Genomic DNA, 13,888 nt, shown 5'->3' with positions numbered 1-13,888 from the left:
TGATTAGCCCCCCCCCTTGCGCACGCCACTGGATGTTACAATTTGATGTCATTTACATCAAGTTTTAAAATTTGAACTTCTTTTCTGTGAGGCTAAACTTGTCCTAATTTTTCTTAACTAGGTCACTAGATTATTTGAAAGACTAATCTCATGCAGTCTTGGACTTGCCAGATTAGATTTACACAACTAATTATCTTTGCTGAAAGAACACATGCACACCCAAACACAGTTATTCACACAGCGACATCTTGGAATTATTTGTTTTGCTTGTTTGCTATATTTTAATAATGCACCATTATAAAGTTACATATAGTTACATAATTAAAGGTATATTTTGTTTTGAAGTCATTGTACCATACAAATCACCTTGTGAGAAAAATCAAGTGAATTAACTGACAATTGCACAGGTGATAAAGGGCAAGTGGAATAGTGTTGAACAAGGCACGTTTCTTGACTAAAGGGCATGAAAAGCAGCAAGCAGCACTGTTTCATCATCTGTGCCAGGATCTTGTATGCATTATACATATTTCTTGTGCTGTGTGCCAAATATTGGGCTGTAAAAGTGGTTAGACGTAACTGCTTGGTTACTGACATGTGTTTTGAGTAGAGTATTGAAGTACTCCTGTGTGTGATTTTTGTTCATTTTGATTTAAAGGATTTTAAGATATGACCTTGTGATTCACAAGTTGTGAAAAATTATAAGTTTCTTTTTGAGCCCAGTTTATATACGTCCTACACTCAAAATGAAGTGAATTACATCTAATATTTTATTTTTATAAATCCTTTTGTTGAGATACCCAATTTCAAATTTTGCCCAACAGGCCCAGACAGGGTCTAATTCTGCATAAAACCGGGCAATGTTATTTCTATAGATCTGCTGCGCATTCAAATTGCATTGTATTGCATCGTAATTTCATTTGTGTCTATGCTAATTGTGTTTACACAACATGAACTCACGTGTTTTCAAGCAAATTCGCCGATAATAGGTGATCAAAAGCGATCGGAATGTTACAAAAGTACAGATCGCATTTAGTTTACTTCATATGAGATGATCTTTGGAAAAATACGGCATAATTTGTCTTGGTGTTTGCGGAATGCCATGCAGTAAAATATTAATACGTTGCGGCAATTCATGATTGACAACTAACAATCGGCGTGTCCTTCGTATTATCCACTGTCAATTTCTTATCCACTCACTAATCCTCACAAAAGCTATGTGTTGATTACGTAATGTATGGAGGCAAATTGCAATAAGTACAATGAAATAATGAGTAGGGCGAGCTCCGAGGCGGGTTTCTTCTTCATCTTACGTAACAGTATTGTTCTCCAAAAAAACCCGGAAGCTTGTCGTTTGGAGCTCTAGCTGAAATACAGCAAGATAATGTAAGATAGTAAATGTAAACCTGTATTTTAGCTAGAGTATCTCGAAGCTAAACAGGCCCCAGTATTTTGAACATTCTTTATTTTGCTGTCCAAACTTTCTTCCACTTCAACAAGCAAGACCATGGTCAATAACTCTATGGGAACTAAGTGCTATGGTACTTCAGTGTAAATCAAATTAGGAAAATGGCAATTATGTGTACTCACATTCAAAATTTTGATGGGTCATGGACAAAAATCATCTGGTTCATAAATCTGGTTTGTAAAGTAAGTTAGTGTAGAGTAGGTAAGATTTTAAGTTTTTAGGAATCATAGATTGATTTTCAAATGATTTAATTATTTAATAGTACTTGCAACCAAAGGTATGTGTAAAAGTAACTTGTGAAAAATGTTATCATTAATTTTTTGCTTAAAAAATAGAATATTTTTGGACTTCTCAAAATAAAACAACAAAATGCAGCCAAAAAGAAATGTGTGTGGACAGAAATTAGCCTTAATTCTTTTTCATAATTGACTTGACCATCAATATGTGAAATTTGGAAAAAAAACACCAACAAAACACATTTTATAGTTTAGTTTTCAGCTTCATATTTTTAATTTGCCAACTACAGAGAAACAAAAAGGTTTTTACTTGTTTTTTCCCAAAATCAACTTTGGGAACTTCAATTTTGTCAACATAGGAAATACTGAACAATAAGATACAAAAAATGAATGAAAGAACTATTAAAAAAACCAATTTATGTTATATGTGATGTGATCAAGTAAACGAGTCGGATTTGGGGAATATTGATTTTGAGATATATTAAATAATAGTATTCAACCTCCTTTAAATTGTATTGTTCTGAGCAACATTAAATTGGCCATACCTCTGGAACCCTAAGTCTAATTATCATGGGGTTTCAGCAAAATAAAGCTCTGAGAATGAAATTGAAAACTGACTTTTGATTTTGATCAAAATCAGACTCATTTAGCTTGATCGCATCACATATAAATACATTGTGTTTTACCTTAATAAAGATATACATTTATATTCTAATTCAGTATGAAAGCAAAATACAAAATCTAAATCTAAAAACCTACAAAGTGTTCAAATAATCAAATATAGCTAAAAAGGAAGTCAAAATACACAAATAAAATTAAAAGAATATTTAAAATACAAATGACAACCGCATATTGAATATATTTCCATGAGCACTCTTATTCTAAACTTTGGTTCATCTTAAGTTCGGTAGTGATGTAGGTGCATAATGCTGGTCACATCAAATTGCACACTCTAGCATTACAACCAAACAAACACATTGACATCACAAGGGAACTAGTGGAAAACGCGCTGAATGAAATAGAGTTGACGTGATGCCAGGATGAAGAGTGGATTATGAAAATTAAATGATGTATTGGTAATAAAAACTTTGCAGAATGACACTGTACTTAATTTAATAAACAACTGTGATGTAAATGTATTAAGCCTCCTTTTTCTGCATGACAAAGTTTTGCTTCATTATGTGTATGTGATTCAAGGTCTTAGGCGCAAATCAAGCAGTAGGTTGCAATATTGCTGAATTACTGCAAGTGAAATCAGCTCATCGCTGTAACAACCTTTTCACACAGAAATCAAAGTATATCTTGTTTATGCTATTTCTACTCATAATGTGACAAAAATAAATTAAATATCATATCAACTGTGTTAAATAAAACCTATCTACTACGAATGATAAAACTATATCTCCATAACAAATAAGGCCATATTTTAAAATATCATATAACTCATACAAAGATTCTTGTAACTTGATTAGTCAATTGATATTAATTTAAATATTTCTGCTATTTTAAGCATCAACTGTAAATAGACCTATTGCACTCTGCGCAAGTGCATTAATTATTTACTAATGTACACAATACCAGAATACTTAATCCAAGGCATTGATCCATCCCATGGGGCAATGGCATAGCAAAGGTATTTGACGCCTTGACTGTACATGCGTAAACATGTGTAATAACTCCTTGTTCTGGTGCATTATGAAATTAAGTACAAGAAAAAATATATGAGTTATATAAAACATATGTTGAATGCTTTTATACATACAATGTTAAGGATAGTTTCATTTAGTGCATAATGGACCGCTAAATTCAACTTGGCTATGCCTTGCTAAATGGAACGGTCCATATTTCACCTAGTGCAACTATTCTTAACAATTGCAGTCATACACATTCAATATTTTATACCATTTGCATGTTGACACTTTACTAAATACATTTACCAGAGAACATACCCGTACATCAAATTTCACAGAAAATGGAATACCAGTGACATCAAAGTCTTCATTGGTTGAATATATAACATTATTTTCAGGGGTGGGGGCAAAAATGCAAAATCATCCTGCTGACCCACTCTCAGCATTGATTTACTGATCATACAAAATGGGGTTAATTTTGCTAAAACAGATAAAAAGGAAAATGCAAATCGCAAATTCTAATCAACTTTGTCCCGTTGGTGCCCCCTGCTTGAATACACCATGGAGTAGGGAGGAAGTGATATTCATAGAGTTGCTTGAATACACCATGGAGTAGGGAGGAAGTGGTATTCATAGAGTTGCTTGAATACACCATGGAGTAGAGAGGAAGTGATATTCATAGAGTTGCTTGAATACACCATGGAGTAGGGAGAAAGTGATATTCATAGAGTTGCTTGAATACACCATGGAGTAGGGAAGAAGTGATATTCATAGAGCTGCTTGAATACACCATGGAGTAGGGAGGAAGTGATATTCATAGAGTTGCTTGAATACACCATGGAGTAGGGAGGAAGTGGTATTCATAGAGTTGCTTGAATACACCATGGAGTAGGGAAGAAGTGATATTCATAGAGTTGCTTGAATACACCATGGAGTAGGGAGGAAGTGGTATTCATGGAGTTGCTTGAATACACCATGGAGTAGGGAGGAAGTGATATTCATAGAGTTGTATATCTACAAGTAAAATGGACTTTTCCATTTACAATCCATACTACCCCTGTGGAAGATTTTGGAAATATATTCCATATGGGGAGTATGAATTTCGAATGGAATGAACACATTAGACAACTCCATTTGAAACTTACCCTCCATCTGTGGAAGATTCAGGATGAATCTTTCTCAGAGGGTGTATGAAATCCAAATGGCACTGCCTAATGTGTTCATTTCATTTGAAAATCATACTCCCCTGTGGAAGATATTTCCAAAATCTTCCACAGGGGGAGTGTGGATTTTAAGAGGAATAGCCCAATACGGTGGTATTTCAATAAAGCACCATTTAATTATACAAAAATACTCTGTATTTACAAATATATGCTTAACTCCATAATATCAAAATACTGAAGTGACAACTAACCTATTATACATTGTATTATTTTAAAATTAATAATATGGAGTCAAAATATGCAACTTTTAAAAATCTTGTACAAATTTTCAATGCCTATGATTACGACATTTTGTTTGCAGTATATATGGATAAAAGAATATTGAACTGCATGAGCAACATTCTTTCCCAATGAGATGCCTAATGAGCAACATTCTTTCCCAATGAGATGCCTAATGTGTTCATTTCATTTGAAAATCATACTCCCCTGTAGAAGATATTTCCAAAATTCGAGATGCTAACAAGCAAACCATAGATAATGTCTTTCTGCCATGCTACACTATGTGTCTATATAAGTTCTTGATCTGTGTTACTCCTCATGGTTTATTGTTCACTCTATAGCATTAAAAAATGGGTCCATTTCAAGTGAACAAACTAGCCAAATCTAGCACTTAACCATAGCCCCAATGCATCATGCTCGTTTGCTATTTGAGGAGCATTGGGGTTCTTGCCATGCTCGCTGCGTGCTTTCTTTGCTAATCACAGGGAGTCGTGGTTTGCAAATGGGGCTAATTCTAAACCCACAGAGTTATGTTTTGTTGCTACAGTTAACAGTAAATTGATGATACCTATGGTAATATCATTGCGCTTAAATGTTAGTGGTTTGAGAAAATTAGTTAAGCTGTAAATCTATTACAGGCCACCGGATTACACAGACATGCACCATGGTGTATGACTGGCATACATCATTACCCCATTAGGCCACATTTCCCCTGAACCAGAGGTACACGCCAGTTAGCATTTCATATAATGTGACAGATATATTCAATAATTTCTAAATATTATATGTGACCTGCTACCACAAAATTAGTGCAAAATCAAAAGTTGGTAGTTTTAAAGTATCAATAGAGGTAATCCTGAATATTCTTATTGACAAAATCTCAACTTCATTTACCATATCATATCAACTGAACAATAAAATACAAAAAAATGAAAGAACTATTAAAAAACAATTTATGTTATACAAATACATTGTGTTTTACCTTACTAAAGATAAACATTTCTATTCTAATTTAGTAAGAAAGCAAAATATAAAATCTAAATCTAAAAAACCCAGAAGTGTTCAAATATGGCTAAATAGGAGGTGAACAAAACACAAGTAAAATCAAAATCAAATATAGAATACAAATAACAACCACATATTGATATTTCCATGAGCACTCTTATTCTAAACTTTGGTTCATCTCAAGTTCAGTAGAGATGTTGATGCATATATCAATATATATAAATAAAGGTAATCCTGAATATTCTTACTGACAAAATCTCAACTTCATTTACATGTACCATATCAACCCATTATAGTTTTCTGCAAGGTTCTTCAGCGATCTGCTGATTTGGCACTATTTATAGCATAAACAAAGAAGTGGGGTTCTGATTGGCTACCCTATTATAATAGTACACTTAAAGCCATATTATAACATTTGCTGAGGAAGACGCCCTCACTGAATTTTTAAAATTCCTTTTTTTACACGATTAAATTGTACTTTATTAAACCAATATACCCTGCAAAAATCAAGACTCTAGGTGCTGTGTAGTTTTGTCAAAATCCAAGATTTTGAATAAAACGCCAGAACGGCGCTTTATTATTACGATGGAATTATTAGTCGAACGCATACACGATGTTCATAACACACAGTATGTACACGGCGTATGCGGGACGGTGATATACACAACAAAGGGTCGTACCACAACACGACCGAAGGAGTGGTAATACGTATTGGCGACATGTGCGCTGGTAATAAATTCCATTTTCTTTGCTTTGCCGTAGTTGTTCGGCTCAAAAATAAAAGGGATATATCTGACAGTAAAAGCTAACATTTTATGGCAAAGAAATGCTAATCTATTTTGTTTGAAAATGTTATAATATGGCTTTAAGTCTAAGTACCCATCTTTCTTTATGCTTTCTATTGAAATACATTTGAATCACAATTATATCATCCATGGGTTGAGTTGCAGAGGCTGTGATATTTATTCTACAGTTGCATATTTCATCACCCTGAATTAAATATATTTGCATGGAACATACCCAGGTAGACCTTTACTAAAATAACAACTTAATATATAGGCCCTACATAATAAAAAAAAACATTGAAGTGGCCTACCGTATTCATGCATCCATTGTACTTCTGCCATTGTACTTCTTAGGATGTAAATAGTAGCCTATCTATTGTCTTAAAATTCATGTCATAGTCTTTTGCATTGGCTGATGCAACACCCTGAATAAGAACCCAAAATAGAGGATTGTCTCAGGAGACCACACATTCACTTTGAAACTTTGCATTTTAGTGCATTTCTTCATTTTTAAGGTATTGGATGTTGTTGGGTTTTTTTCAGTAATTTAAGAAATTTGTATTTTACTTTTTCCATTTGCTCCTGAGACAAACCTTTTATGTTTGCCTAATGTCTATAATTAAGCAAAGAAGTTTGAATAACACATTTTGAATTTGATGGACCAGCCAATGAAGTAAAATCTGATTATAACGTAATTGTGATCCTACTTCCATATTCATGCTACATTACAAAATAATATAAAATACTTGTTAGTCATCAGGTTAGTACGAGAGAATCAATTAAATCTCATTTACCAGATTTTTCACATTACCTTGGAGCAACCAATGTTGCTGCGGTCAGTACCAATGACCTTCAACTGCGCTGTGATGTTGAACACATTGATTCTTACCGTAGCTTCTCCGGTTGGTGTATAACATCCCCTCGTGACATCATTTAACATCACAACCCAGCTGAAAGTCAGTGATACTGACTACAATGTTGATTGCTCCAATGTATGTGGAAAACCTGGTAGACAATTATAGGTTAATAATTGTAGATCACTTGTTGGGAGAATAATTGTACATAATAATGCACATGTACCGAAATGTTGATGTGTCTATACACAAGCCTCGCAGGGGGCGTGCATTAGATGCATCAACATCTCAGTACAACTGCATAATTTTGTACAATTTCTCGAGCAACATACCCATATATTAACCTAATTCATACAAAAGACAAAAAAATATTTTTCACAACTACAGGGTTAGTAATATTTTATGTGTGAAACCTGTACATTTTGTACATCACACATATCAGGGAGCCCTGAGAAAAAATACATTCACAACAGTAAACAGGAACAATCGTACCATACTGCAGACTTGATTTAAACAAATCCAAGTTCCACATTATTGTTGTATCCACAGTTACAACTTCAAAGTTTAAATCAAGAAAAAGTAACACAAACAAATTTAAAACTACTTACAATGCCGATAAATTTAGGATTAAACTTGTAGTCTGAGGTTTTGATGCTGGCAAATATTTATCAATTGTATTTTGCTGGGATCAAAACCGTAGACCACTAATTGAATCTTACAAATAAAACCTTAGAAGTGTCATTTTGGTTTCAAATGTTGGACGGATACATTTTAGCTGACACACTATTACATTTACATAACCAGAAATATGTAACATCTCATATAAGTTGTTGCAGTCAGAAAATCAAACAGAAAAAAGCAGACTCCACATGACCTCTTAGGAAATCCATCATATTGTATTCTTGCATGAGGATAATAGTATGTACCTCACATATGCTTTGACAAGGCCAAAATAAAACCCACACGAGAATATATTTAGCATTTTAAAAAGTGTGAGAACCACAGAAAGTTTATACATAGAGCACCCACCTGGATTTAGATAGCAAACTAGCACACATGAAGGAAATATGGTGAAAGTATGTGGAAAACAAACCAGGGCCAAGTTGTGTTCTTCTCTATGTACAATTAATGAGAACATGGTAGAATCTGCTTTCTGGGAATAATTCTGATATATACCCTGTGCACAAGTATAACCCTAACCTAACCTTAAACAGGGTAAACCAGAATTGTACCATATAGGTATACAGGGTGCACAGGGTAAACCAGAATTTTACCTCTGCTTGAATACAATGATTGTCATAAAATGTCTGCAGTATTGAATATGACTGTTGAAAACCAACATTATATGTGATGCGATCAAGCAAAATCAGTCGGAACTCGGAAATATTTAATTTTCAGTTTCTTATAGGATAGTAAAAAGCATTTACAAAGCTGGATTTTGAAGGAAACCCCATTGAAATTGAACAACCAGTTCCAAAGATATGAGCAATTAAAGAGTTTCTTAACAATAGGAAACAAAAGGATTTTGCTTGATCGCGTCACATATATAGCTGCAATTTAAACATCTAAGAAAACTATTATCAATCTCCATATATCTATAGTGTATCTCATCTCAAGTTGAGAGTAATTTGTAATGTTGGATTTTGCAGTGGCAGATTTGAATTGGTGCATACGGACAAATAGCCCTTCTATGCATGTGTATACACCCTGCTGGATTAAGTTAGCGTGCACAGTTCCAATCTCCCACTGCGAAATCCACCATGGCATTACTCTCAACTTCAGATGAAACACTGTATAGCGATCTAGTAATAAACCCAACTTTGTGAGTTGAATAATTCTCCTCTATAACCATTTCAGTTGTCATTCTATCTTTGGCACTGACAACATATCTGTGCTCTTTGTCATTTTAATTTCACTTATACTGAATGTTTTGAACAAATTATCTTAGTTCAGCTGGATAAATAGGCCTAATCTTTGGTTAATGATACACCCAGTCAATGTTTTTCAACATGACATTTCATACTACTTAGCACCAAGGCTCATATTGAGCACTGAGCAGTATATCTTTAGTTAAAGATAACATATATACAACTGTTGTATTTCAATATAATACATCATGCTATATTGCATCAAGATCCATTTCAGAAGTTTCCTTATTTATGACATTATCTGATCCAGTCAGACCAAAGTCAGAAATTTTGACAATTGAGGTATTACTATTTTTAACTTGTTTGGTGCTTAGGCTACTGATGTTGAAATCCCACTTCCATGGCATACTTGGTTTCAAAGTTATGAATTTTTATATCCATTTTCTTATATTTTATATTATTTTTTGCTAACCTATTTTTGCCTATAACTAAATTTCATTATTACTGACTACTTTGGTCTGATTGGTTCAGATAATGTCAGAATTCTAAGGGTTTGCATAGTATTCTTCCTGTATTTCAATGTACATCAAAGCCCTTACTTCTGCACCTTCCTATTTGTCACCCACTAGTCACTGCTATCATCCTCCTCTACTACTGGTTTTTGTGGTCGTCTCATCTTTTTCTTTTTCGCCTGTTGACTATCACTTTTATCCTTTCCTTTTCTTTTACATTGATATTTTTCATCTTTGTTATCATTTGTTTTTTTCTTCCTTCTTATACTGCTGACATCTTCTGCACTCTGTGTCTTCTGCCTTTTTTCAGTCTGTACCTTCTGCTTTCTTCGCGCCTTCCTACCAGTATTCTCTTCACTTGCATCTGTACCTTCCTCATCATGTATGTCTGATAACTCATAATATTCATCTTCATCATTAATGAAATCATCTTCAACGATGAAATTATTGTCCACTTGTTTTCTCCTTTGTTTCCTTTTCTTCTTTGTCATTTTGTCCTTTTGTTTTCTTTGATGTCGATCATTGTCATCACTGACATCATCTGTTTGTGTTCCCCGATGCATGTATGTTCTTTTCCTTTTACCAATGCCAGCCTTATCAGATATTTGTCGTCTATTTCTTTCTCGAGTCCGCTCCTTCTGTCGACTTCTTGTCATCATACTAACATTCAGTTCATCTCCATCTGTATCATCATCCTCCTCCTCTTCATTATCGCAGCTGGTATCATTTTCCACCTCCTCTTCATCTGTATATTCTGTATTTGAAGACTCCTCACTTTCTTCATCATTGGTGCTATCATCATCATACTCAATGTCTATTTCCACTGGTTTTCTCCTCTTTTTGATAACATGCTTGCCCTTCTTACTATCAGCTTTTTTTCTTGATGTTCTATTTTTCCTGTACATCTTTTTCTTGTCATCTTTTGCAGGTGTCCTCTTTCTTTGACGTATCTGTACTTTCTGGCTACTATGAGTCACCCTACTAACATTGCATACCTCTTCATCTGTACTCTGCTCTTCTTCTTCATCACTAATATCATCTTTGCTTTCCTCTGAATCAGAATAGTCAGTCTCTGAGGATTCCTCATCACATATGAAATCATCCTCATCATCATCATCATCGTCATACTTGTCATCTACATGTTTTCTCTTTCGTTTCACTCCATGTTTCTTCTTTGTCCTTTTCTTGCTCATTTTCATTCTTTGATGATGATTCTTTCGATTTTGGATATCATTTGTTCTTGATTTTTTTGTTCCCTGTTTTCTGTCTGTCTTTTTCTTTTTGTAACTGCTTACATCTTTTGCAGTTGACTTTTTCTTTCTTTGAATTTTCTGTCCTTTCCGCTTACTTTGTGTCATCCTATCATCACTGTCTTCCTCTCCATCCTTTCCATCATCATGGCTGCTGTCAGTCTCCTCATCCACCGCATCAGAATAATCTGTATCTGTATACATAGAGTCCTCATCTTCATCATTGATGAAATCATCATCATCATCATCAGAGTCTTCATCATCATCATTTATAAATCCATCCTCATCTCCTTGTTCACTGCTATCTTCATCATCATTGTTGTCTTTTTCTTCATCATTGTTGCCCTCTTCAGCATCAGAATTCACTTCCTCGTCACTACTGTCTTCACTGACATTCCCTTCTGAATCCAGCTCCCCATTAGCTATCATATCTATTTCCCATTCATCCTCCCACTCATCAAACACTCCAATGACTTGTCGTACAGGTGGAGATGGAGATGGTACTGGTGCCAGTCCACATAATGCTTGCAACCATGGACAGCACTTTGCAGAACACGTAACACACAAGTATCCATCATTTGGTGGCACAGTATCTAATACTGGACGGAAACACTGCAGTGGAAAAGGAATGAGAGAAATAGAAATATTGTTATAGCAAAACTGGTTCTTGACTTCCAAAGTACTTGGAAAATAAGTATGATATAGTACAGAAGAACAAAAAGAGAGAAAAGGCTTTGTACATGAACATGTGCACAAGTTTGAACCTTGGTAGTTACACAACTTTACACTAACTGTACTTTATTCAGAAACTGGATGGAAATTTTATGATGAGCAATGACATGTATCTTATATTTTACCACATAAAAGATCTCTTTTTGGCCATTTATCTTTGGAATCATGCATGGTAGGGTGCGTTGCCTATCCACTTAGGGTGTAAAGGGTTACTGGTATTTGTTGCAAAGATGAATTAACTCATGTAAGCCTATGCTGCACATCCTACAGTACAGCAAACAGAAATGCATTTAGTAAATGCATATTTAATTCAACAGTAAAATCAGCTTCTGAGCTGACTATCAACACTTCTGACCAATGTGAGGATGTAAGAACCTAGATGTGTGAAAATGTAAGTGATGCTTCTGTAAACATTTTGAACACCAGTGTATGACCAGCTAAAGCTGGGCTGAACTTAATTATCAGAAACATTGGCTTGCATCCACACATTTAAAACTTGGTGAGAAATTGTGATTATGAGTACTGATGTTAATACTTACAATTTGTAGCCTTGGTCTCTTGGTGATCAAGGGTGAATTGGTCTTAGACTCAATCAGAGATTTGCATTCCAGACAGCGTGGTACATCGTCATGCTTAGCAAGGACGGATTTGGTTGATACTGGACATTCAAATGTCTCCTACCGAGAAATAAAAATGAAGCTGTTTATTTGAAACTCACTTCAGCTACATGTTTTATCAAATCTGTCTACACTAAGACTGCAGACCTTTTACTCATTCTGATAGAACAAGTGACTTAGGGTGTAACTAAATAAATGAGCTACATTTAACTGCAAGCAACAAATCTATCAAAATTTCCTTTCTGCTATTTGACATCTAATGCTAGATTTTATCACTGAAACTACTTTTGGATGGTTCAAAATAAATTTAAAGTACAGTAAGAAAAGTAAAGTAAGAAATGTTTGGCAAGTGCCTGCAAATTTTCTATATCCTATAGGAAATCTATTGCTTTTCAGAACAACAAAATTATGTGCCCACATGTAAGTTCTTTCAAATAAACAATGTGTACACAAATAAGTAATAGTATACTCCACAGTATATTCCTACAAATGTAGGTACCTTCAATTACAGTGTGGATAGAAATTGTGGAGTGGTACAATTAGTCAAACAAAATAGCTTATTTGATATGATGTGCATAAAACTGGACAGCCCATGAATAAAGCATGGCCTTAACTGTATCAGGTTTGGGGATGTCTGGTTCTGATAGCTCAAAAATGACTGATGAACAAAAGAGTTTCACACACAATGTTCTGATACTTATGATCCTTAAAGTAATTCAAATCAAACTTCAACGCTACTTGTTTATGATCCTGTTTTCCTAAATTTCAGAAAGTCATTTGCTTTAAGTTTCACAAAGCCTACAATGGATCATAGTGCTGGTGATATTTTCAAAAGTAAGATGATGTCAAGGTTCACGGTTAGTTAGTTTATTCTTTCTTTATTGAGGGTAACAACTTCAGTGACCAGCACTGCTTTCCAAGCAGGCCCTCAGTCAATACAAAACATAATATAATAATAGTACACAAAAGTGATACAATAAAAAAATAAGATATACAAAAACAAATGCAATCACAATTATGAATTCATAGACTATACACATTTTAACATGAAATGAGAACATTTGTTTTGAATCGTCTCAAAGACATATTTTCCATATCAGTTCGAATCATTGGCGCTATACTGTTCCAAATATGAGCAGCTCTGACGTGAAATGTACATAATCCAGAATTAGTGTTGTATTTTGGAACAATCAATGTATTAGACGAATGATTTCTGGTTACGTGAGAATGAGTATTATGAACAAATTCAAACTGAGATGATAAATATGAAGGACTAAGATTTCTTAAACATTTAAATGTAAGAATAAGCATATGATTTCTCCATCTGTCACTTAGTTTGATCCACCCTAGTGAGTTTAACATGTCTATTACTGGTGTCCTAATATCAGCAAATAGAATTGTTCTAGCTAAACTATTTTGCAAAACCTGAAGCCTTCTTTGATATTCAAGAGAAAAGTTACACCACACTGAACTAGCATAATCAAAATGAGG

The 13,888-nt window shown here is 34.3% G+C and overlaps 1 protein-coding gene across 1 annotated transcript in view; it reads right to left on the bottom strand.

Annotated features, from left to right (window-relative positions):
* Positions 1-9,476: 9,476 nt before the first annotated feature.
* Positions 9,477-13,888, bottom strand: part of LOC140149003 (F-box DNA helicase 1-like) — a 34,620-nt gene continuing 30,208 nt past the window's right edge. Inside the window, exons 20-21 of the mRNA XM_072171137.1 lie at positions 12,320-12,457; positions 9,477-11,660 (exon numbers count right to left, since the gene is read on the bottom strand). Of these exons, the coding sequence (XP_072027238.1) occupies positions 9,912-11,660; positions 12,320-12,457 (1,887 nt within the window). The 3' untranslated portion in view covers positions 9,477-9,911. The remainder of the gene's footprint in view (positions 11,661-12,319; positions 12,458-13,888) is intronic.

This window comes from Amphiura filiformis, chromosome 3, assembly GCF_039555335.1.
Source record: "Amphiura filiformis chromosome 3, Afil_fr2py, whole genome shotgun sequence".
Classification (NCBI taxonomy): Eukaryota; Metazoa; Echinodermata; class Ophiuroidea; order Amphilepidida; family Amphiuridae; genus Amphiura; species Amphiura filiformis.
The sequence above is the reverse complement of the archived record's forward strand: the minus strand, read 5'-3'. Positions and strand labels throughout refer to the sequence as shown.